The sequence below is a fragment of the Montipora foliosa genome, chromosome 13, assembly GCF_036669935.1.
Source record: "Montipora foliosa isolate CH-2021 chromosome 13, ASM3666993v2, whole genome shotgun sequence".
In the NCBI taxonomy this organism is placed as follows: Eukaryota; Metazoa; Cnidaria; class Anthozoa; order Scleractinia; family Acroporidae; genus Montipora; species Montipora foliosa.
Genome location: NC_090881.1, coordinates 33,121,559 through 33,146,016, shown reverse-complemented (window position 1 = coordinate 33,146,016; position 24,458 = coordinate 33,121,559). Strand labels below are relative to the sequence as shown.

General features: G+C 39.5%; 1 protein-coding gene across 2 annotated transcripts in view; it reads right to left on the bottom strand.

The window, feature by feature from the left end:
- Window positions 1-24,458, bottom strand: part of LOC137981494 (neural cell adhesion molecule 2-like) — a 45,265-nt gene that overhangs the window by 10,543 nt on the left and 10,264 nt on the right. The window contains exons 2-4 of one of the 2 annotated variants that reach the window (XM_068828582.1): window positions 23,888-24,029; window positions 3,670-3,951; window positions 687-974 (exon numbers count right to left, since the gene is read on the bottom strand). In XM_068828582.1, coding sequence (XP_068684683.1) covers window positions 687-974; window positions 3,670-3,937 — 556 coding nt within the window. In that variant the 5' untranslated portion in view covers window positions 3,938-3,951; window positions 23,888-24,029. Of the gene's footprint in view, window positions 1-686; window positions 975-3,669; window positions 3,952-7,503; window positions 7,908-23,887; window positions 24,030-24,458 lie in introns of those variants that run through there. The other variant, XM_068828581.1, reaches the window with a different exon arrangement.

The window sequence follows — 24,458 nt, the reverse complement described above, 5'->3', positions numbered from 1 at the left end:
ATTGCTGAACAAGATGCAGTCATTTTTGTGACGTAAAAAGTTATCATGGGAAAAGGAAAGCCTTGCAAAAGCACCCTGTACTTTGGCTTTAGTTTATTTCAGAAATTAAAAGTGGGGGTCACCGAGTTCGTTTTTGAGATATGAGCAGCTAAAGCCATCATATGGGGTGTTTTTGTAGGGCTTTCCTGTTGCCTTTTTGTTTGATATGATACCATAACATTGCTGTTACGTGATAAAATATTGTAGTGTCAATCCTTCTAACAAGAACGTCTCTTTCAAGGCTCAGGTGAGACAGTGTTACAGAGTTAATTATTATAATAAGACATTCTCTCCAAATTGTGGAAACTGGTTTGAGCCACCGTAACAGCAAATTTCAATGCTAGAATTTCGTTTGTTTGTTTGTTTTATCTTTATATTTCAACGCTAATAAAAACGCTAATAAAAACTCTAAGACTTCAAAAACCGTGTAAAAAGTTTTCATGACCGTGACGTTTCAACGTAACTTCACGTCATTATCGAGTCAAACTTCGGAGTAATAACTGATTTGGTCCAGCCAAAGTAAGAGAGACCAAGACGTTTTCCGCTTATGGCCTTTTTTTCGCGCTAATTGGTTTCAAGAGAATGTGAAAGGTAGGAAAGAAATTATCTCCCTTGGCCCTCAAGGGACTTAATCGCGAACATCTTACCGTACACAATGACATTTATGACCACGTCCTCTTCACGCACACTAGTTCCTGCGAAATCTCCCAGCTGTGTGATACGGCAAGTATATTTACCAACATCTCTTTCGTGGACTGGACTAACAAGCAACGTTCCATTAGACAAGAGAGTGAACCGGGAATCAGTGAAGTTCACAGACAAGAAGTCTTTGTACCACACAAATGTGGGCTCGGGGTACCCTACAGCTGAACACTGAATAAGTTGCGACTTTCCAACGTAAAGATCTTGATCTCCTGGAAACTCAGTAACGGAAACTGAAGATAAAAGAAAGTGAAAAGTTCAGTCTCATGGCTAAGGTTAAGTGCAGAAATGGCGCAGTGGTGGGAGCACTCGCTTCCCACCAATGAGGCCCGGGTTTTCCGATTCCCAGGTGCGGCGTTATGTGTGGGTTCACTTTGTTTTCTGTACTCTGCACCGAGAGGCTTTTCTCCGGGTACTCCGGTTTTCCCTTATCCTCAAAAACCAACAATTGATTTGCGTTAATTTGTTAATTTCAGTTTACAGTGTCCCCCATGAGTGCTCCAGCGCCAGAACGACTACTGACTACTTAGGGCGCTTTCCTTGTGTCAAAACTGGCCGGCCAGGCCAGTCCGCATTTTGAAAAGAAAACGCAACAATTTGAAGAAGCACTTGCATGATAATCCCTCGTATTCCTCTGGAGGAGAATATATCATCCCCTAAGTGTGTTAATTTGAAAGCGTTGTAGAGTTAGCTCTACCGAATCCAAATGCCCGGTCTGGCCGGTCAGTTCCGTCAAATAAAAAGCGCCCTAAAATAAAGTTCCTTTCCTTTCCTTTGTTTTTGTTTTTTTTTTACCACTGCCCACAATCTGGACAGGATCCTTTAGCTACCTTTCGTGATCCTTAGTCACACTTTGGCTAAGATTAAGGAACGAGGAACACACGAGCCGACCTTATTTATTCTGTACCATTCAAGGATTGCGAAGACGTACCAAACTCCAGTTTGGTATATTCTCAAAAGAGCAACAAAAAGCAGGTTTTTGCCAAAAGAAACACTCCGGCTGGTAAACCAACCATACAAATCTGTAGCTGGATAATTAAAACTGAAAAGATGCTTTTTTTTGTCTTCCTAACTCGAAGATACTGGGAAAAAACTAGTTCAATTCTTCCTAATTCCTGCTTCTTCGCAGGAACTTACGAGCCTCTGACTAAGGGTTCCGATGCTCTACCGATGAGCTACGGAAGACTCCCGTAACCACTCGGGAGCAAGAGAAGCTTCCGGATTTTTTTCAAGTAGCTCTGAGCCACCATCGTAAAAAAGCATCTCTTAGGGTAAAATTGATCATTTTTCCTTGACAAGGAAAAGCTAGCATGACAGCATTTCCCTGTCGAGGAAAATTGTCAAGGATAAAATTTGTTCGTGTAAAAACGAAGCAAGGAATATTAATGAGAGTAGTTCCCAGTATTAGCATTACGCTCACGTTCATTGCTGAAAAAATAAACAAAATGGCGGATAAAACAAAACGCGAGTTGGCGTGGAACGAGCTTAGACGGGCTAGGGACAGGAACATTTTTTAATGTAATCGCTGAATAACACGTATTAAGGGCAAAGGCTAAACTTGTCAAGGAAAATTTGTGCACCATCTACACGAGCAATTATTCCTTGTCAAGGAAAACTTGCTAATCATTTACACGAGCAATGGTAATTGTCAAGGAAACTTGGTACCATCAACGTTTTTGTTTGGGAGCTCTACTCTGTGATGAAGATGATTTTTACTTTGCACGTATGTACATCTCCTTGAAAGGAGAGTTTCAGACTTAGTGATAACCCCCTGGTGAAGAAACTTGCACGAGTGTCGAAACGTTGTGTCTTGAATCGCAATTTTGTAAGTCACATTCATTAGAGCGGTTTTCAATTGAGTGTCGTAAAACAAATACTAAAGTAATAACTTCGACCAATCACAGCAGGTGCAAACAGCGTAATGAATCAATTCAAATTCGTAGCAATTCCGTGTAACTTGTTCAAAGCGCGGGAAAAATCGCGCGTGAAAGTCGCGATTGGTTTAGCTTTTCCTTCTCATTGGTTGATAAACTGGTGCGAGATTTTTTAACCAATCACTAAGCGTAGCAATTGTAATCGCGTACTTACTTTCGACAGTCATTTGAAAACTGCTCTATCCTTTAAATCAGAGTAGCATCAAACCACATCTGATTGTCGATCTAAACTAAATCTACCCCTACCTGAAATTTCAAAAGTACCTCGAGGACTCACTCGAACAGTTTATTCATTCAATCTACCTCATTTTTTGCGAGAAGGAAAAAAATTCTGCTATAAGAGATCAGCGGGCTGATGGGGAATATCGTATTGGTGCGACGTTAAAGCCAAGCGCATATGTCCAGAGGCACCACTGCTGGTTCTGTTTTAAAGTATTCTTCTTTTTATAGCAATTTCAAATGCTGCGCGAGTAAATGCCCTGGAGTTACGACATCACTCAATACAACACAATACAGGGCCAATACAATACAGTACAATACAATACAGGGCCAATGAAACAATCGACGAAACAAAACACAACAACAACAACAACTGTTAAGAATCCCAACTGGCCGCAGGCAAACCAGTGCAGCTGGGAAGTTGAAGCAAATTCAGCGAGTGGTCAGAGCGGGTCCTGAACCCGGGATCTCCGGATCTCAAGGCAAGCGCCCTAACCACTGGGCCACACTGCCTCCATCAATATTCCGACAGTATTTTAATACATGAGAATAACCCAATGTTAGATATAGAAATGCGCTAGAGGACTGGACACTGTATGCGACGTCATGTGACGTCAGAGAGAGAACCATGTGCTTTTGGAAGAGAAGTTGGAAAGCAAAAAAAAAATACACGTGGAATAATTCAACACTGTGTGGATTTCCGGTGTAACACCAACAGAGTTGAAGTAAAATGATTCTAAAGTAAATAGTAAAATTGGAGTAAAATGATACTTACACTCAACAAACAGAGTAAATGTTCGCTCTGTTTGACCGCCCTTGCACGTATAATTTCCTCCGTCAGCGACTGTAACTTTTTGAATAACCAGAGTATAGGAGTTGCCTCTTTGTGTAACGTAGAACTTATCTCGTGTAAGTTGACCTGGAATCGGCCTCGCTGTGACTTTGTTTCCGTTAACATCAAACCAACCGACGAACTCCTCACCTTCGACTGTGCAAACCATACGAAATGTCTTCCCAACGGTTGTTATGCCGTTAGGAAACATGCTGATCGAGGCATCTGAAAAGTTGAACGAAAAGAGTTTGTAGCGGATAAGCCAAGGATAAGCTACTCCCTTTTAGTATCACCCAACTAGTGGACTAATGCAAATCCTGCATTTTGATTGGCTACGCTACTAGAGGACTATTAGTAATAGTCCTCGAGTAGCGAAAAGCGTGACGCTTTCTTCCGTTTTATTCCCAAATAAACATTTCTTCAACTTGCATTTGCTAACTTTGTTATTGCCTTTTCTGTCCGACTAGTTGGGTGATTCTAAAACAATTAGACCCTTCGCTCTCAAGGACCACGGGTCAATAGCCCGTTCGGGTTCGCCTCATGGGCTATGCAAGGGCTACGGGTCTAATTGTTAATTAGCGGGTCTTCATTGATTGCATTGGGAACTAGGGAGCTTACGCAAGGGCGACGAAGACGGCAACGAAAACTCGACAACACAAAAGGCTTAATGAGCAAAAACACTCTGCACGCTCCACACGCGCGTTTCATATTTTGATCAAGATTTTTCGGCCTTACAACGACACCGAGTGAAATGATCACACTTGAGGTTTCTGAGGTTGTTGTGAAGGACGTGATCACTGACGATGAATTTTCAAATTTTCTTTCCAAACATCCCCACCGCTTAATCCTAGAATGATTATGCACACTTTAATTTCCATGCTGAACGACTTAGAGTAATCTCGAATTTATTACAATATTTTGAGACAACGGTGTGGTAGTTCCTCAAAAATGACACTGGTCGGAACGGCGCTTAATTTAGGGAAGAAAACGAAAATTTATCTTCAAGTGCTGACGTCCTTCATAAAACCTCAAATTTGGCTATTTCACGTTGTTGTTTTGCAGAGGACAGAAAATAATTTGTATGCAAAAGTTTATCGTCAAAACTTCAAATTTGGTGACTTCACGCTGTTCTTAAGGCCCAATATTTGTTTCAACATCCCCTGGGCATCATCCATTCGATTTTGTTGGACAGCGATGTTGAAACATGTTGAATCGAAGTCGAATGAGTTCAACAAACATTCTACATTTTTTTTTCGGTTTTTGCAAATGTTGAATGAAGTTGAAGCCTTTTGCTTCCCTATGCGCATGCGCGCTAATTGGCCTCCCAATGACGAATCCATGTCCATATCCATAGTAACAAGTCCGTATCCGTAGCAACAACCGCAACTGCAGCCTGGGACTGAATACCAGGCCTCTCGTGAAGCTTTGTTGAATGTGTTCGAACCGTTTTGCCCAAAGACTAAAATCATGGATTACATGTAAGGTTTTTGAAAACTGATCAACCTCACAGTTTTTGAAAGTTTATCTCTATTTTTTGTAACTTAAATTCTGTATGCGTATGCTCAAACGATACCATTTTTGTCACAAAGATTTGAGATGTGTTGTTTAAAAGGAATTCCTGGGTTAACGTTAAGTTGTATAGCGAGTAGGGGCAAATAATTGGTAAAACTACACAAAATTACCTGTGTGACACAGGTCCTTTGACTGTATTGTACGGTACACAGTTATTCCACACCATTTTACGCATTATTAAAACGGCTTTTCAATGTTGAGTCATAAAATGAATTAATCTTTAATTTATAGTCCCTGGCTGACATATGATGAAATTTTGCGCTGCTTTTTCATCCAATCAGAAGCCAAATGACAATTTTCACGCGCTTGTCACCAGCGAGTTGTATTTTCTTTGGCTCTGATTGGTTTATTGTCTGTCGGTGTCTCCTGCAATCGGCCAATGCAATCGGCCACTGCTCAAATCTAAATTTATCACGTAAAAAATAGATGTGGTTGATTCTCGTAGCCGTGGCGTGTTTTCTTTGACCAAAAGATCAGTCCCTTTTTTCTAACGATCGAACTGTGACTTTCTAAGCAACAAAAACCGAAGAACGAAAAGCGCCTCAATCAGTTCGCCTTTGTGGTGTAATTTTCATACACAAGTCGCACAAAAACGCTGATGAAACGATACCTTGTAACTGATAACCTTTTTTAATCATCTATGTGTTAGATCGTAATTGAAAATTCGTCGGAATGCCAGGGTGTGTGGAAAACGGCAATGGAAAGAAGTAAAAATTCAGATTTCTTAACATTTACCAAAGATATTTTTGCCATTAATCGGTTTTATATTTTCGGTCAAAGGTCAAAACATGTCTGAGTCTTTTAAGGCGTTTATTGTCAGAAAATAAAAACATGCTGTTGGCCATGTTCTTTATCGTTTTTTCCCTCATTTTACGTTCGTCTCCATCAGTAGAAACTTAACATTAAACGCATCAGAGCGTTTCACGGACAATGAGAGCCATAATCGAAACAAAAAACATCTTCTGGAAAATAGCCTTCAGCAATTTCAAATTGTATTGTTCTACGTTGATCACGAACTTAGAATTAATCCTTTAAGGTCGCTGTCTTTACCTTGCACTTTTGGTTGCAGTATGATTTTCGAGGGAAAAACACCGCTAATTATCCATTGCGTCGGTTAGTTAGCCATACAAGTTTGTTTAATAAACTGAAGTATCAAACGCAGCACTTGGAAACTAAGGACTCCGAGCTTTTAACTACTTTAAACGCTCAGATCTTTAGTTTCACGTCTAAACGAAATTAACTGACAAAAGCATTGTTGAAAAATTAAAACTAGCCTTTCCCTCTTCATCCTGTCTTTGTATGCCAGTTTTCGACGATTGAATTATAGCGCGAGTCTCGAAATCGAGCTCATAAGGTCTCAGCGTCGGTTGGTTCGACATGATTGCAAAGTTGGTCACAATTCAGTTGTCTCACTTAATCCTTCGTTTTAACCTACTCTATAGTTTGGCAGAATTGCTAACTTTTTTGGGGGGCGAATCATTGATTGAGAGAAAAGATACAAGAGATTCCAAAACGATTTTAGCTTAATTAAAAAGAGTGAAGGCATTCAAAACCGGGTTCAAAACTGAGCAGTCTCTGTTGCACACTTGATTGAAAACTGTGTCGTATAAAACGTCTTCTCCCCCTACAAAATACACACTCTAAGCACACGTTCTCGCCTGGCAGAATTTGCAGAACAGCCCGATGCCTCCATGCGGAGAAGTTATAGAGTTAACGCACCATTTGTATTTTGGTGGGTTGCACATGAACATCAGTGGCATTTGGAAAAAATCACTGTACAACATGCCTGGCTTCATTAGTTCATTATGTGTTGAACAGACTCTCAGGCAGAAAACCCTGACATTTAATTAACAGCATTGTAAATCGCAAAATGCCAATGGCAGGTAATACAGTAAATTGCAAAAATTGTAATCTCTTTACTCACTTTTGAGTGCTGTACCGAATAAACAACTAAACAGTAAAGAGACACGCACTGAAGTCAAACTACATTGAAATGAAACCTATCCCTGTGTGATTTTTAAATAATCCTTGATGTGATCTGGTTTCTAAACGACCAACAAACAATTTGACTTGACTTGACGAAGTCCCTCGTATCAGAGGGAATTTTGAATCGTGTTTTAAGGGCTATAGAGCTAGCCGATCATGTTGGCGTGACTTTCTCGACATCCGTCGCCACATGCGATAAGACGACATGAAATGGCTTACCTGTTTGTGCAATCTGTTGCACATATAAAATTCCCAACACGACCAAAACTCGCAAAAATCTCCTTTCCTGTGGGCATCCCATTCCCAAAGCAAGCAACTTTCCTGGATATTTCTAGCATTGATGAAAATGGCTCAGCACCAAACGCGACCTCTGTGCTTCCAGACCGACCCCGACGTCATTATGCTTATTCAAATTAGACCGAAGTGAAAATTCAATACCCTCTTTGTCTTCTTTGAATATTAAATCTTTAAAAAGTAAACCGTCACTTAACGGAAGGCTTACTTGTCCCGAATGCTAGACTAATGCTCCTTTTACGAAAGATCTTTCCTTCAGAGATGCGACTAAACGGCGAAAGAGCACCTTTATTCTGCGACCAGACGGAACTTGAAAGATATCCCTATTTAGACTGGGAGGTGCTAAGCACAAACAATTTAAGGAGGGATGCTTGCGTAATTATATTTGATAATTTCTTACAGTGATTGAAACTGAAGCGCATTACAACTTAATAGCGATGGGAAAAGCCATTTACGACATAGTAATTTAGCTTTTAATTTTTACAGTTCGATATTTTCTTCGCTAACTCGATTAAGTCTGTTAATTGTTGCTCCACCCTTGGCTTATTAAAATGTTTATTAAATATCGAAATAAAACTCATCGATTCAATGAAGTGGAAATGCAAACACCACAATAAAAAATCCGCTTTTTCAGCTTTGTTGCAGAACGTTTTGGTTTTTCATAGGTATAGGTAGACCTTTGTGGAACTTCAGTTTGAAATTGATTCACATTTGACGCGAATAATTTTAACGCTACATGGTACATATTAGGCTCCAAGCATAAACATAGCTAAACATAGGCTGTTTAGGCAAAACATGGGGTTAAAATGCTAATTTGCAAATAAACCCAGACGTCTTGGCATTTGCGATCGGTCGAACTAGAAAGTAAATGCATTTTAATGTAGACATCATCTCTTGAATGTAGTGATTTTAAACACATGAATTCATTTTAGACTCAAAATTTTCATTAATTCGTTTTAAAATCGATCAAGAAACAATGGTTTTCACGTCGTAAAAAAAGGCTGCTGTTATTCATCGTGGTGAAGTACAACAATAATAAGGTATTCTCGTTTGTCTCACGATGTGGTCACTTGTGATGTAGATAACATAACATAACATCACCTTTATTTCACCTCGGATTTACAAGAGTAGCTGTATAGATAATTTATCCGAGAAAAAATAAATAAATAAAATGATATATTATATACAGTACATTAAAATGCTATTTACATAAATAACAACTACATTGACCATATATGGGCTATATAGGTATGTGCCGCTGTGAAGGGTATGGTTTTCAAGCAGTTTACTCTAGCATAGGGTATATAAATCAGAGCGTTTGGGTCTAGAATAGGGTATCATTTTTCACGAAACTGACCAGTCGCTTGAAGATTTTATCAAGACTAAGGAAACCAGAGATTCCCGCTCAAAAATATAAAAAAATCGAAATTACACCGTTCACCGTGGTACAAACTAAACACTGAAAATCTTTTTCACCAGCACTCATTACGATGCATTTCTTTATTTTCGTATTGCTATCACCTTAGAAGGTATCATTTGTGCTGCTTCAGATAATTTGAAATCGATTTTGATAAGTGTATTTTCAGCAGCATGTTACGGATAAAGCAAACCCCTCATATTTTTCAGTTATAAATAAGGTTAGCATGAAACCACAGCCACAAAGATCAAGGCCCAAAACGAATAAGAATTTGACCCTGTGTGGTATGAAAGACAGAAAAAGATCTTTCATGCTAAGTGAAAACAGACATTTGAAGCTATCGTGACCTTGCCTTCAATTTTAAATAATCTGCCAAATTCACGTGACTGATAACAGCACAGCATGCGAGTCTCACACGTCCCTGCGCATGCGGAAGCTGAACACAAATGCTGTTCAAATTGACTGTAAATCAAATCGAATCACTATAAAACTACAGATCAACGCTTGGTGTACATTTTTGACGAGAAAGCGTGAAAAGAAATGTCTGCATGGAGGGAAGAGATACCGGTATCTCGAGGCAGAACTGAGAACCAACAAACTGAACCTACATAAAGCAGCAATTATTGAAATAACTGGCTAAGCGAGGTTCAGTTTCATAATGACAAAATTAAAAATAAAACATTTATATTTGCTTGAATTCACCTCATCCACCTTTTTCGTATGTTCCTTACTTATTTTTATTGTAATATAGATAATTTCTTTATATTAATTTGCATGAGTTTTCATAAGTGTGACGTAATATTTGGTATGCCAACATAATCCTCCTCCTGTTTGAGAACACATGATTTCGAGTGCAATTTGGAATAAGTAAGCACGAGTAAGTAGATGTAATCTTCGAAAAAATGTACAAGAGCTTATTTATTCCAAATTGCACGAGAAAATCATGCGATTACTTATTAGTGTCGTCAGCAAAAAAAGTAGAAATGTTTAAAGATAATTTGTATAAATCGTTGACGTACAAAAGAAATAATTAAAGCCCCAGGACGGACCCTTGAGGGACACCGCTGGCAGTAGGGCTTTTAGTAGAAACCTCTGAACCAATTTGAGTTGAATGGAACACCATCAGTGAGATAAGAATAGTATAGAACCAATCATTGACAATGCCTCTAATATCGTAGCGATGTAATTATTGTAGTAAAATGCAATGGTCAAAAGTGTCAAAGGCTTTCTCTAAGTCAATGAATACACCGCTTGAGAGCATTCCTTTATCAAAATTAGATTTGATTTGATTTACGATATCAATAAGTGCACGTTCAGTTGAGCGTTTTTCCCTAAAGCCATATTGTGAATCATAAAGAAATCCATTTGTCTCCAAAAATGCATTTAATTAGTCTACGATATATCGTTGCGGTGTTTTTAATTCCATCTTGTGTAATCCTTCGCACAAGCTGAAAAGCTTGCTTCCTTCTAAGAATGAGTGCGAGGTCAATTTGAGGAATATAATGATAATGATAATGATAATAATAACAAAATAAGTTCTTTATTAAGCCCATTTCTATATCCCAATGCGCTTTACATCATAGTTGACATATAATTGAGGACCATCCGCTCTTGCAATAGTTATCCATCAGTATGTCAATAAGACAATGATGTAAATATTCCCTTTTCATCCGTTCTTAGCTCATGCTCTTTAGATTTTAAGCTTTCATTTTATTGTAAATCACTCGTAATTCAGCCTATGGCTGCCACGTTTTTGATCAATACACTATCTATCTATCTATCTATCTATCTATCTATCTATCTATCTATCTATCTATCTATCTATCTATCTATCTATCTATCCATCCATCTATGTTGTTTCGAAAAATTCTATTAAAAACAGAGAGTAAAGAGATAAGACGATAATTACTGGGGTCCGTCTCATCCTCTCCTTTATAAATAGGAACGTCTTTGAGATGCTACAATTTCAATGGGTAGACACTTAGGGCCAGTTTCGTGTTCAAACGGTTGGGTTGGATCGATCATGAAATGGGAGGCTAATGCAAGGAAATCTTTTCACATGCGTATTATTTCCCTCGCATTAGCCTACATTTCATGCTAGATCCAGTCTGACCGAGAGAATACAAAACTGGCCTGTTGAGTTATTGATAAGACTGCACAGAGGCCTTGAAATAATTTTGCTAGCGCATTCAATTCAGAATGCGAGTAGGACAGGAATATAACCCGTATGCCTGTTAAGTGGTGTAGAAAGGATTTCAGTATCGATTTTATTAGGAGTGACAGGTTTAAAGACAAAAGACCTGGCATTCTTTTGCTTTGACAAGTCGAACTGGAAAAATGCTTTTGTGCCTGAGGAATTCTGGCTGCTAAATTGGGGCCAATGGTCGAAAAGAAAGGAAAGGAAAGGAACTTTATTTAAGTGTCTAGTCGTTCTAGCGCTGGAGCACTATTTGGGGACACTGTAAACTGAATTAACAATTAACGCTAATCGAGTCAAAATGGTATTTCAGTATTATTAAGTGATAACCCTCCATGTCCAGGACGCTTGAGAGCTGTTATTACGTTATCACATTTCTTTTTGCGATTCAATTAGAAGGTAGGTTTCTTCCAATATGTTTATTTCAAAATAGCAATGATAGTAGAGTTTCTTACGGAATCAAAAGTCTATATTTAGCCATGTCACCACGGTAATAAAGCTCATTATTCTCCGAATTGAAATCCGTATACCCCTACTTATCCAAGGTTTCCTCAGGTTTTAAAATTGTCTCAAGTGGGGCGTGCTTCTCATCCTATCAAGCTCATTATAAAAAAAAAAACAGAAAAAAGATATATTTATGTCATCGCTTTCAACACTGCGAATGATTTAGACAGCTTATACAAAAGGGCTGCAGAGAATAGCGAAATTAATGCTACAAAGAGCTTTATCTTCCAAGCAAATCTGAAAAAGCTTCATTTCTTCGAAAAATAGGTTAAAAGCACCCTAATCACATCCCCAAGAAAACGTAAATTAAAATATTGGAAATGTTCCACTTGGCAGTTTAATTAAATCGGATGTGATCATCTTTCAGCTCAGCGAGACAGCCAGCTAGAGTCATGCAAATGGTAAAATATGAGGGACATTCACAACGACGGTCACTCCAATAAATAATTTAGCGCTATCGAGTTCGCTATCATTCCATCTTATTCAGGCTGTACAATACGGGTGAACTATCATCTCATCCCAAAATTTCGACCGGGCGCCTTTAGCAACGAAAGAGCCAGCTTGCAGGCGATATAACTCTAAATAGGTAAGAACGGTTTAAAGTAAAAGGTCAAAACCTGAAATTTGGTGATTTCACGTTGTTGTTTTCGGCCCGTTTCAAACGTAGCGCTGCTGCAGTGCCCGATGGACATATAAAACAAACCTTCCATCCAGCGGTTTCACATACCCACAATAGGGAATTTAAGAAACGACGACGGCCACGACTACGACAACGCCACAAAGCAATAATATCATTGGTTAAAAGAGCATAAATAATCGTGCTGCACGTGCAGCACGGATTTTAGCAAGTATGTTAACGGTCCTCTGCATAACGACGACGTGAAATCACCAAATTTGAGGTTTTGACGACAACGTAAGCATGCAACAGAAAATCTTTCATTCTCTATTTTAACTTTGAAACCGCTCGTACCGATTTATTTTTAGGATACTTTGCCCACGTTGTACGACGCGAACTAGACTGAATAATCGCGAAAGACTTACGATAGAGCCAAGTTATATTTTGAGGTGACGTTTTCGTCGACCGTCGCCGTCGTATATCTTAAATTCCCTACTATGGCGGACACCACGGAGGAAGTCAACGATCTCGTCCCCAGGGTCTCTCTTCTTCCCTTCCTTGGAAGGGAAGAAGAGAGACCCTGGGGACGAGGTTGGGAGGAAGTTTGCTTTGATGAAAACGTTGATGCATGCGTTAAAAAAAAAAATCGTTTAGCGAACTTTCGAAATGCATTTGTAATTTATGAATTGAAATGATCACGGCAATCTTTGCCGTGCTTGACTTTCGCGACAGTTGGTTTTAAATGTCGTGCTACTGCCGAGTTAAAGTCGTATTTAATTCCTTCAATAGGCCATTTCCGAGTTCATGTATGTCTCCTCATCAAAACAAGTCTAAGTGCGAAGTTTTTGTGATGGAAAATAGTTCTACTTTACATATAAATGTCAACTAATTTGCATAAGAAAAACTTAGCACTTAGACTCGCTTTGACGAGGAGGCAAACATGAACGAGTTCGACACAGCACGGCAGAGAAATGCACTGAAATTCGTGCCGCCCGTGCAGCACGATTAGTTTTCCTCTTTTAACCAATCTTCGTCCCTTTTGACGAAAAGTCCCCATTGTACGCCATGACCACCGCTCTTTATTGCTCATTGGGGGCCGCCCGATAACTAGGGAGCTTAAGCAAGCGCGTTTTTAAGACGCAGACGGCAACCGGAAGAGAACATTTCCCGTGCCAGGGCAGTGCTGTGTCCCAGCGTTTAAAACTAATCATCTCTAATGGAGAAAAGATACTTAGCAATATAAATGTGGTTGTGTGAAGACAAATTTAAAGGGAAAACAGCTCACTTCCGGTTTCCGTCCGCGTATCAAAAACACGCGTGCTTAAGCTCCCTATTAACAAAGTGGGGACTTAGAGCAAGTTTCAATCGAGTGTCATAAAACCCAAACCAAAGTAATTACTTTGGCCAATCAAAAAGGACGGAGACAATCCAGTAAACCAACCAAAACTCGAAGTAATTACTCGTAGCCGACACAAAGCGCGGGAAAATTTGCACGCCCGAGCCACGATTGGTTTTGGTTTCACTTCTGATTGGTCGAAAACGTGGCGCGAGAACTTTGAACCAATCACTGAGTTGATTAATGCAAAACCAAAGCAATTCGCTAATTACTTTTGAAAACCAATTAGGTTAACTTAGCTCCCCAGCTCGAACTTTTTTCCATTTTTCTTTTTTATATTTCTTCCTATTGTTGTAATGTCTGTCGTGGTATTATTCTTCTTGAGAGATTATTATGCTTTTATTATTATATAATAAACATGGACCAGCGTGACAAAACAGAGAAAATAGATCTAATCAGAGGTATAAATTTCAAAAACAAAGACGCCTCGATGATATTTCCAAAGGCATTTCCGTTCTGCATCGAAGTTTTTACTTTACACTATTTTTGTTATTAGAACGTTTCGTTTTGTTCATGAAGCTCATCGTTCTTATTCTTTGCGATGTGAGCTTGAAAACGTTTTTTAACGTGTTCTTACAGTTGTGTGGTATACTTAGGAGGTGTTTACATGAGAAACTCGCACCTGCGCGAGTTTCACACCGCGGTGCCTTCTTGATACATCGTTTACATGATGACGAGGTGAATTCGTATCGTGTTTACCTGAACGAACACCATATGTCGATAAAATACAAGCATGAATCCAAATTGCAAATATGGCGTCTATCAGGAAAGGTACGCATGTGCTACCCGTTCCAGCCCACCGGGAGGCCGATTTTACACCGGAACGAGTGGTCGTTCGTTGCGAGATTTCGCGCCGGAACGAAATTTTCGCTCCGGTGCAGCAGCTGGGGTGAACTCGCGCTGGAAAATTTTGTGTAGTTTTCTTAAATGTCTTTAATTCTAGGCATCAAACTTTTCTTGTCAACAGTTTGAAACAAGTGACCACATCCGCCTTAGGTTAAGCATACTTTTCGCCTTGTAAATATTTTTCATTCCCTATATATAGTCCAAGTCTTTTTTTCCTGTTGTAATTAATTAATACTGCTAAATGGGACTGCATGCGTGATATTGCACTTTTTAAAAATTTTCAACCATAAAGAACGCCTTAGAATAACCAAAACGCAAATAGTTTGCATTCCTAAAATGTAGTTCATGCCACTGTTCTTCCGTTTCGGCTAAGAACACTGTCGTCCCTAGAGTCCGCTTTTCTTTTGGTCAGCACACGTTCCAAGGCAGGAAGTCCGCAAAATCATGGACTTCCGGCTCGTCTACGCACGCTCAGAAATTTGAAACAACAGTGTTTGTCAAGGCTTACAAAAATGGGCCTTCACTACGACTGCGCATAAGTTGGAAATGGCCAGAGTCCGTGTTCTTGGTGTTGACCAAAAGAAAAGCGGACTCTGGGGACGAGATTGGGCTAAAAGATGCTCAAAGTCTCCTTGATAAGAATAAATAGTACTTAAGTGACGTCAAGGAAGCCATATTGGTGCTACTTTAACTATCCTTGGGGAATTGATAAACCTCTTTTAATGGAACAATCAATATGACCGCTTGGCAGGAAAGTGAAACGATCCATAGCTAAGCAGGTGGTTCATCAATAAAGTATAGTTGCAATTTCTGACAATGGAAAATTCATTAATCATTCAAAACGTGACAGCCAACATGCAGTGCAGTGTTCTCGTCATTTATGCACAGTTTGTAAGTCACCCTATATCTAAATATCTAAATTACAGGATAAGCAGCTATATTGGTTATCACTGACTTCACAAGTCACGGAAAATATTCGTTTATCATCTCATATGTCATGTTTACGATACGAGCGGCTTTGCTGTATAACATTTATGATAAATTCGAGGTGAGGCCGACAGTTTGTAGATGTGATCTAACCACTGGCCCGAGTGGAATGGAGCATGTTTCATCAGATATACAACCATTATTAACTAATGAAACAGTTTTTTTGAATGAGAGTAGTTTAATGGTTCACATGCAACCCGGGCAGGTATTTCGTGAATAGCTTGCCATTGCAAATCATACCATTCTTCCATTCATATTGCATTCATCACAACTGAGACACCTTCGCGATAAGCAAGAGTGATGGACACTAAAATAGGACGCGTCTGCCTAAACGAGATAGTTATATTCAGTCAAATAGAGAGGTTTTCAATTGAGTGTCGAAAGTAATTAGTGAATTGCTTTGCTTTGGAATTATTTCACTCAGCAATTGGTTCAAAGTTCTCGTGCCACTTCTTCAACCAATCAGAAGTGAAACCAAAACCAATCGTGGTTTGCGCGTGCACATTTTCCCGCGCTTTGTGTCGGCTACTTGTAATTACTTCGAGTCTTGATTGGTTTACTGGATTGTCTCCGTCCTTTTCGATTGGCCAAAGTAATTCCTTTGGTTTTGGTTTTACGACACTCGATTGAATAAAATAAAAAATGAAGAGGCCTTCGCCGACTGTATTTAGCCAGTGATGATTTGGTGCCTCCACCCGTGATCCACGGAAATGGGGAATATATTTCCCACTCCGGTCAGAGATTTTCCTTTTTCCTGCAGCTGAGTTTAAAAATATGGTCCCCGATTCCGCGGACATCACTTCAAAACTACAGAAGCGTGAACTCAACTCAACGAACTCCACCCAATTTGCTACTTAAAGACGATATCAATAGACAATACCACATGATATATTATCATGAAAAACCATTGAAAAGTTGTAGTAGCCTAAGTAGCCTACATTGATGGTTAATCCAGCATAAAATCGCATTATACAAAGAGATTATCGGACCATCGAGAGCTGATTATCATTGTTCAATACTGTCAATACGTGCCCTAATAGTAAAATGCTATAACAACATTAACTACAATTAGAAGAGTTTTATTGGCATTACAATGAGGAATTTGTGTGATTAAAACCGAAATTTGCAGCTGCATAAGGCAAGCCCATCCAATTAAATATAGGCGTGAACGAGTTCAGCTGTTTAATGCGACTTCGTGTTCCCACGCATGTGCAAAGAGGGCGAAAGGTGGACTCATAACGGCTCTAAACCGAAGACAACGTGAACTGTGGTTCACAAATTTTGCAACGTCATGACGAATGGTTGATGTGATACAGATTGCAAAATCAAAGAAAGTTTATTTCGGCCCGTTTTAAATGTCGCATTTTACATGTGCCGAATCTAATGCAAATGAGAAAAATCTATTGTTTTCGCTCATTTGCATTAGATTCGGCACACGTAAAACGCGACGTTTAAAACGGGCCTTATACGTAATTAACGCTAAGCGAAAACGCTGGCGCTGCAAAACTGTGGCTTTACGAACGAACCCTTTGACGATAACGATGACGATGATAATTATGCCGATGATGACAGCGACGACGATGATGACATTCTAAGCATCTTAGCCATACCACTTCAGCAATACTGTCTACGTTTAACGATATTGAACAAAGACAAGTGGCAGAAATGTGCTCCAACCTGTGTGGCTTCATAGCTAAGTTGGCAGAGCGTTGTACCGGGCGTCGCAGAGATCATGGGTTCGAATCCTGTTGGAGTCACCTGAATTGTTCAGGTGGCTTGTTGAAAATTACACGTTGTATTTTTCCTTCGGTGGACAATTAATGCAATATACCGGTAGTCACTTTTTATCAACCCATGTGATAAAACCACATTTTCGTCCTTCATTTACTACCCATCGACGCAGCTGCACAGTTTCATCAGATTCTAACCTCTTCTAGTCAGCTGGGGTAACAAAGCAAACGGCCGGATCTTCCAAACTTGCAGATCTACGCAGCTTTATAACCACTGCTAGTCGAGAAAATGAGGTTAATTGAATCGGAGGAAGCAAGTGATGTTATGATAATGTTTGAATATATTTAGAGGAGCAGTACCTTCACTGTCGGCACTTAAGTAAAAACTGAACTTAGGTATTTCTACCTATCAAAATGTCATGATATTCCATATTAAAGTAATGGGATAATCGTTCACATATTGAATCGTTTATAACACTTTGATATTTTTCAAGCTCGCATCATTGTGTACTAAACTAACCTACGTTCAAGTTCTCCAAAATCTTTAAATTGTTACTAGACATGAATACAAACGTTCTTTGAGATCTGCGACTTCTGCTAAAGTAGTTTGTATCAGAGACATATGCATTGGCGAGGATATTTCGTAAAAACAATATCCATATTTCAGAGGCGGTGTAAGTGAATTAGATGAAATGAAAATATTATTTCCACTTCAGAAAAGTCGCAAATAATGCAATGACGACAACAGTTTTTTATATGCATTCCTGATGAAATATTGCACTGTTGAAGAAACTAAAACGACACCTGAAAAAAGTATGTTCTTCTTAATTTGTCTCTCTTATCAACAATGAATGAAGAAAAGTGAATTTATCTCTATAGCTTCCTCGATAAATGGAAGCAGCTTAAGAGTTTCCCTCATCAGTTGACGAGTAAAATTGTCTGGAATAAGCCTTAGATTAACACAGTGCCAAACATGCCAGAGTAAATAGGCAGTAAAAGGGTTTATGGAGATTTGTTATTAAACAGACGGAGTGGTTCTCAACTCAAGATTTCAACTATCTATCTGATCAAATGGTTTAATTGCTAAAAATGACAACTCCTTGAACAATATTTATTCGTATTTATAGCATTGGGTTCCCACAGATGAGCAATATAGCTTATTCCAAAATGGCAGCCATTTTAGTATTCTTTGTTTCCATGCAAATTGGCCCTTATGGCCTCGTTCAAGGCTAAATATTGTTTTGAATTTTACGTCTGAAAGCGAGGCCATAATGGCCAATTTGCATGGATCAACACTCAGGATCTTAAAATAATTGAGGAGAAAGTACTGCCTTTGTAATTTGATCTGCAAATGGTTAGCCTTTCAAGTCTAATCGGATAAGGACTATAAACCAAAGGGCCCCGTCTCACAAATACCCTCTTTGTTCATAAGTTCCCTGTGGGACGTTAAAGAACCCACACACTATTCTATAGGAGTAGAGGATGTAGTCCCCGGTGTTGTGGCTGTCCTGTTCTCTCCAGCAGAAGTGGCCGGCTTGGCGTGATGTCTCTAAAATGGCTTACGGTATACGAGGCCACCTAGGCAGAAACAGCCATAAGCCAAAAAGGGACTTTGCTGAGTGCTGGAACATTAGATGTAGATGTAGATGCTTTCGGAGATGACGACTGTTAAGGAGGGAGCCTACTATTTGTTATCGCGCATACGTCTTGAGCATCTCGAGATACTCGGATTTCCTATGGGTGGTGCTTATTAAGACCGGGATATTTTTGCGCGGTTTAAAACGATGCGGAGAAAGCTGAACTTAGCAAGTGCTCTTGGAATCCAAAAAGAAAAGTGGGGGTAACGATGCATTTTTGGATTTCAACCACACTTGTTCGGATCTGCTTTTGCCGCATATTCAATAAAGTGCGCAAAAATACCCTTGAATTAGTAGGCACCGTCCTTAAGTCAAGCGAATGAATGAAGTTATGTATTTCGCTAAGACGACTCGGGTATACAGAGACCAAACCCCAGACTTCCTGACTTGAATAGGCCATTTCCGAGTTCATATATGCCTTTTCTTTAAAGCGAGTCTAAGTGCGAAGTTTTTCTTATAAAAATTAGGTTTTATTCGTATGTAAAGTAGAAAAAACTACCAGCACAAAAATTTAGCACTAAAGGAGGAGACAGACATGAACTCGGAAATGTCCCATTGAATCAATGACCTCCCGATCACCAGTCCAGATGTCATTGCAGGCAATCGTCTCGTCCCCAGAGTCCGCTTTTCTTATGGTCAGCTCCAAGAACCACGTACTCCGGCCACTTCTAATTCATGCGCAGTCGTAGTGAAGGTCCATTTTTGCAACCGTTGTTTCAAATTTCTGAGCGTGCGTAAACGAGCCGGAAGTGGACAGAGTACGTCACAAAACGTTGACACTTTCCTAGGCCAGAACTTAACATGTTCACGTTGTTGCTCGAAAATGCGTGGCCCTCCTCTTATCCCCTTCCAATGATAGGGAGTTTAAGAAACGACGACGGCTACAGCAAAGAGCAAAGACAACGCCAAAAAGCAGTAATATTATTGGTTAAAAGAACCAAAATGATCGTGCTGCACGTGCGGCACGCATTTTTAAACATTTCTCTCCCGCACTCGTCAAAACTACTACTACGTGAAAGGACCAAATTTAAGGTTTTGACGACAACGTGGACAAGCTACAATGAATCTTTCAGTCTCACTCTTTATTTCAAATCCGTCCGTACCAATCCTGTTACAGGACACTTCGCCTATATTGTGTAATATAAACAAGATGGAATAATCATGAAATACTTAAAATAGCTCAAGCTTATATTTTGAAGTGGTGTTTTCGTCGATGTAGCCTGTCGTCATTTCTTAGACTCCCTAATGTCATTTTTAGTGACTGCAATCGGAGACCTTTTCGGACCTTTTTCGGGTCTCTTGATTCCCTCTGTATCTTGAGATTGGCGAGATTTTGAGTCATAAAAATCCACAATCAATTTGCTTTTTGTAATCTTAAAAAGATGTTGAAAGACCAGCCTTCCAAAACAAGAGAGAAGATAGAGACTTCAAAAATTGCCTCTTGGACCCGAAAAGTTCTGGGGACGTTTGAGAAACGGGCCCCAGTAATTGGTCTGACTAATACAATGGAGACTTTGTTACAGTTATGAATATCAAATGTGCAGTGTAACTACTATGGCTGGATTACCCAGCAATTCAGTTAATACTACAGTTGTGTAGAATACACCGGCCTCCATCCATCCATTAGTCTGAGAAATCGAGAATTAACGTTAGAGGGGTGGAGGGGAAAAAGTGTGTTCCTTAGATTTTTGTGACTCAGTCTCGCCAATCTCAAGATACAGAGGGAATCACGAGACCCGAAAAAGGACAGGATAGATGGGGGAGATGAGGACTGTCTCAGGACAACGAACTTTCTACCATAAAACTATCACATTTCGGGATTATTTAGAGCCGTCTTTTAAGCTAAGCATGGCTCAGTCCAAGGTTTTAAGTGGCGTCGTCTAAATAATAATAATAATAATAATAATAATAATAATAATAATAATAATAATAATAATCCTTTATTTCCTGTAGCTTTATAGCACTATACACTGATTGCAATCAAAGTTAGTCAGCAAAGTCAGCAAATCGAACTTTTACAATTGTAATATTCGAACCGAGAAAAAAACTAAAGCACAGTAATAGCAATAAAAAGTTTCGATTAAAACTATGTCATATACCAGACTAATGATAAAATTGATAATAAAGATGTGTCTTTATAAAAGTCTTAAAATTTGATAGCGAGCTGCACTGTCTGATATTGCCAGGATGAGAGTTCCGCAGACCGGGTGCTACAAAAGACCAGCTTGACAGATGTTACTTTCAGATGATACGTTCTTATAAGAAGATCTCAAAATAGGGCGAATAATATGGTCTTAGACAGGTTTTTAAATTAAGGCTCCTTAAGATTTTTATCAATAATAATGACTCTTATCGTAACCCATTTCCCTATGGAATATGATGGTAATTATCAGTGTTCATCATTGTTCCTGGAAAGCCCCACTGAGGACAACAATGCTTACAAGGGAGAATATATTTTCCTTCACCGTTCAATTAGTCTTGCTCTTTTCTTTTTCTTGTTTTTTCTAATATTGCTGATTAGAATCTTCACCAGGATCCGGCGCCTCCGTTTTGTTACGTTGGTCATTGCTCACACAGTTAAAATAGACAACAAAGCTGTATGCATGTATGACACACCCCTCATAATGTTGTCCAACTTCCGGCCGTGAATAAAAGCAGGCCACCCACGTGGGGAGGACCCTTTGTTAAAACCGACTTCCAGAACCCACACTTATAAATTAGCACCAAGTGAAAAGGAAACTCGTTAATGGTTTTCATAGCTCTGTGATTGCAATGGTCACGTTATCATTGTGCGTTTTACATAACGTAAATAAATAGCATGGAGACTAACACCCCCCTACCAACGCACTCGGTACCCCATCCCCCTAATAAAATCCTGTGTAGCCTTGCGTTAAAAGTGCTGTATTAGCATTCAACCATCAGTTGGCTACATTTTCGGCTGTCGCAAATTCATCAGTCTCCAACACTCGACACATTCCGCCATTTCACTTAGTCTGTTTATCCTATTTGAACTGTTACTTTCCATACAAAACCCCACACGCCGCAAGCTAAAAATACTATCTTGCCAAAGTAAGGGCTCTTTACTTTACTAATGACAGGAAACCACAAGACAGCAAGAATATAAATGCTTTGTATGACCACATTAAAAAGGAACTCATTGATAAATGACTACTAATTTATTCTAATGCAAACTGAATGTATCTTTTCCGAACTGAGCTTTAGGAACCCTAAGATAAAAATCTCGATTTCAGCGTTTTTGTTTCCTGCTGAAGAAACTTCGGAAAATTGCTATCCAAATGATTCCGAATATTACCACTGTCGATGCTTATCAATCGTCTGGCCGTCTTAGAAACGTCTCGTGCAATTTGTTAGATTTGATAAAACTTGTCAAAATTGAACAACCCGTCAATGTTGGCGACAAACGCAAGGTATATTCGTTGTCCCACGCAAACAACGCGAGGATCCACGTTTTGAGCGATTTGCTGTAGAGTACATGCGCGGCGCCCGCGTGACCTTGTGCGTTCGCATATTTTACTGTTACCAATTTCCGCCAACGTCCGCAGAAAACAAACAAATTACATTTGCCTCAGGGCATACAGTAGTATCCTAGCCCGCTACTTTCGAAATAAACAACAAACATCCAAAGTACGTCTGCAGTACACGAGATAGTCACGTTCCAACCACGACTGAGTGTTTTGAAATTTTCTGGGTTGGTGGTTTCACGGGCAAAAGTCAGTTGGTATCGCAGTAACAATTAGACCGGTTACGGAACTTCAGATTCTAAAACCATAAATTAAATCGAAGAGCAGATCCCTTAGTCATAGTGAGTCATCGAATATTTCCTCTTACTTTTTTTTTCCATAGAGATTATTTAAACCCCAGATGAAATGAAATAAAACCTCCAGAAGTTTACTGATCGATACAAGCCTCGTCTAAAGTTGTCTCTCAAACCGGTGAGTTTGAAGGTAGAAAGTAACGATTTAGGAAATAATCACATGAAAGCTCCAATTCTGGTTAAAGCATCTCCAAGGAATTTGAATATTACAGTCGATGGTTTGGGTGCCAGAAAATTGCAATAACCAACGGCACGTACTGTGTCAAAGATAAACGTGCTTCGGACACCAGGAAAGACCATTCAGATAATTTTTACCAAAAGTTTTCAAAAGGCAGGAATTTACCATTTATCTTTAGGGAAGGATGAGTGGCTTTCGTTTGTCCAAATTTGCTCGCTTGTTCGAAATTATGTGCACCGCGCTGATCAACTCGAGATTCTAAAATTACTTAACAAACTAACAATTTGGTGTCAAATTGATGTGTGAAATAGATTCAACTAAAAACAACGTTTTGATCGCTGAGAGTTGAGCAATTTTCAGAACATTGACCTATCATGAATGTAATTCCGATAGAACTACGAGTCCATGTTGACTTTTAAACCTTTCTGTTGGCCAATCAGGTCGCATGATAACAATTTACACAAGTGGCTTAAGTCGTTTTGCCGTCCTCATAAGGTTCATTTACTGCAAATTCACTCACATATTTTGCATGCACGGTTGAAAAAGAAAGAGAAATTTAAGAAGAGACCACATTGCGATATCAACACTAACCGATATTTATTAAGAGACCATAATACGGCAACACGCCACAGCACCAAACCCGCGGTCCGGATCAGTGGCACCTTACATATGCGTACAGTCACATCACCCAGGTTGTGGCGAGGCCCCATAGCGCCGAACACCAGCTGTACAGGTCGCCTTGAAAGAGAGGACGTTCTTAGAGGAGATCGAAGTAAGGAGGAAGATCCTACAAAGCGAAATATTTTTACGCTTGGTTTATCAAAGTTTATACATAGAAATCTCGGTTGAGGTTCCGAATTGATAGAAAGGAATTGCCGAACGCCTCGCCCTCCGGCTATACTTGTTTCCTTATCCCTTGTACTATAAAGGCTAAAATAGTGCAATCTTCCTAGTGAAAGTATTTACCGGTTAGTGTAAAAGACTTGTTGCAGTTTTTTCCATTTTAGACTGATCGAGGCCTCCTTTACATTTCCACTCAGCAACTAGGGTAGGTTCTTTTGCTGAAATACCATGATGCACCGGCCAAGTAAGACTTTCTGCATGTCGCCTAAAGACAGAAAACGAAAAGAAAAGGAAAGGAACTTTATTTCAGTGTTTAGTCGTTCTTGTGCTGGAGCACTAAATGGGGACACTTTAAACAGAAATTAATAATTAACGCAAATCAAGTCAAATGTTGATATTTGAGGAGAGGGGAAAACCGGAGTACCCAGAGAAAACCTCTCGGTGCAGAGTAGAGAACCAACAAACTCAACCCACATATGACGCCTAGTCTGGGAATCGAACCAGGGCCACATTGGTGGGAGGCGAGTGCTCTCACCACTGCGCCATCCCTGCACCCCAGCTTGGATGTAGTCCAGCTTCCCGGATCTTCTTTACCACAGAAGGCTTTTTAGAAGAAGAATTTTATGATTCATGCAGGTTACGCTATTAAATTTTTGTCTGGTGTACAACCAGTCACTCTCAGACTTAGTTCGAC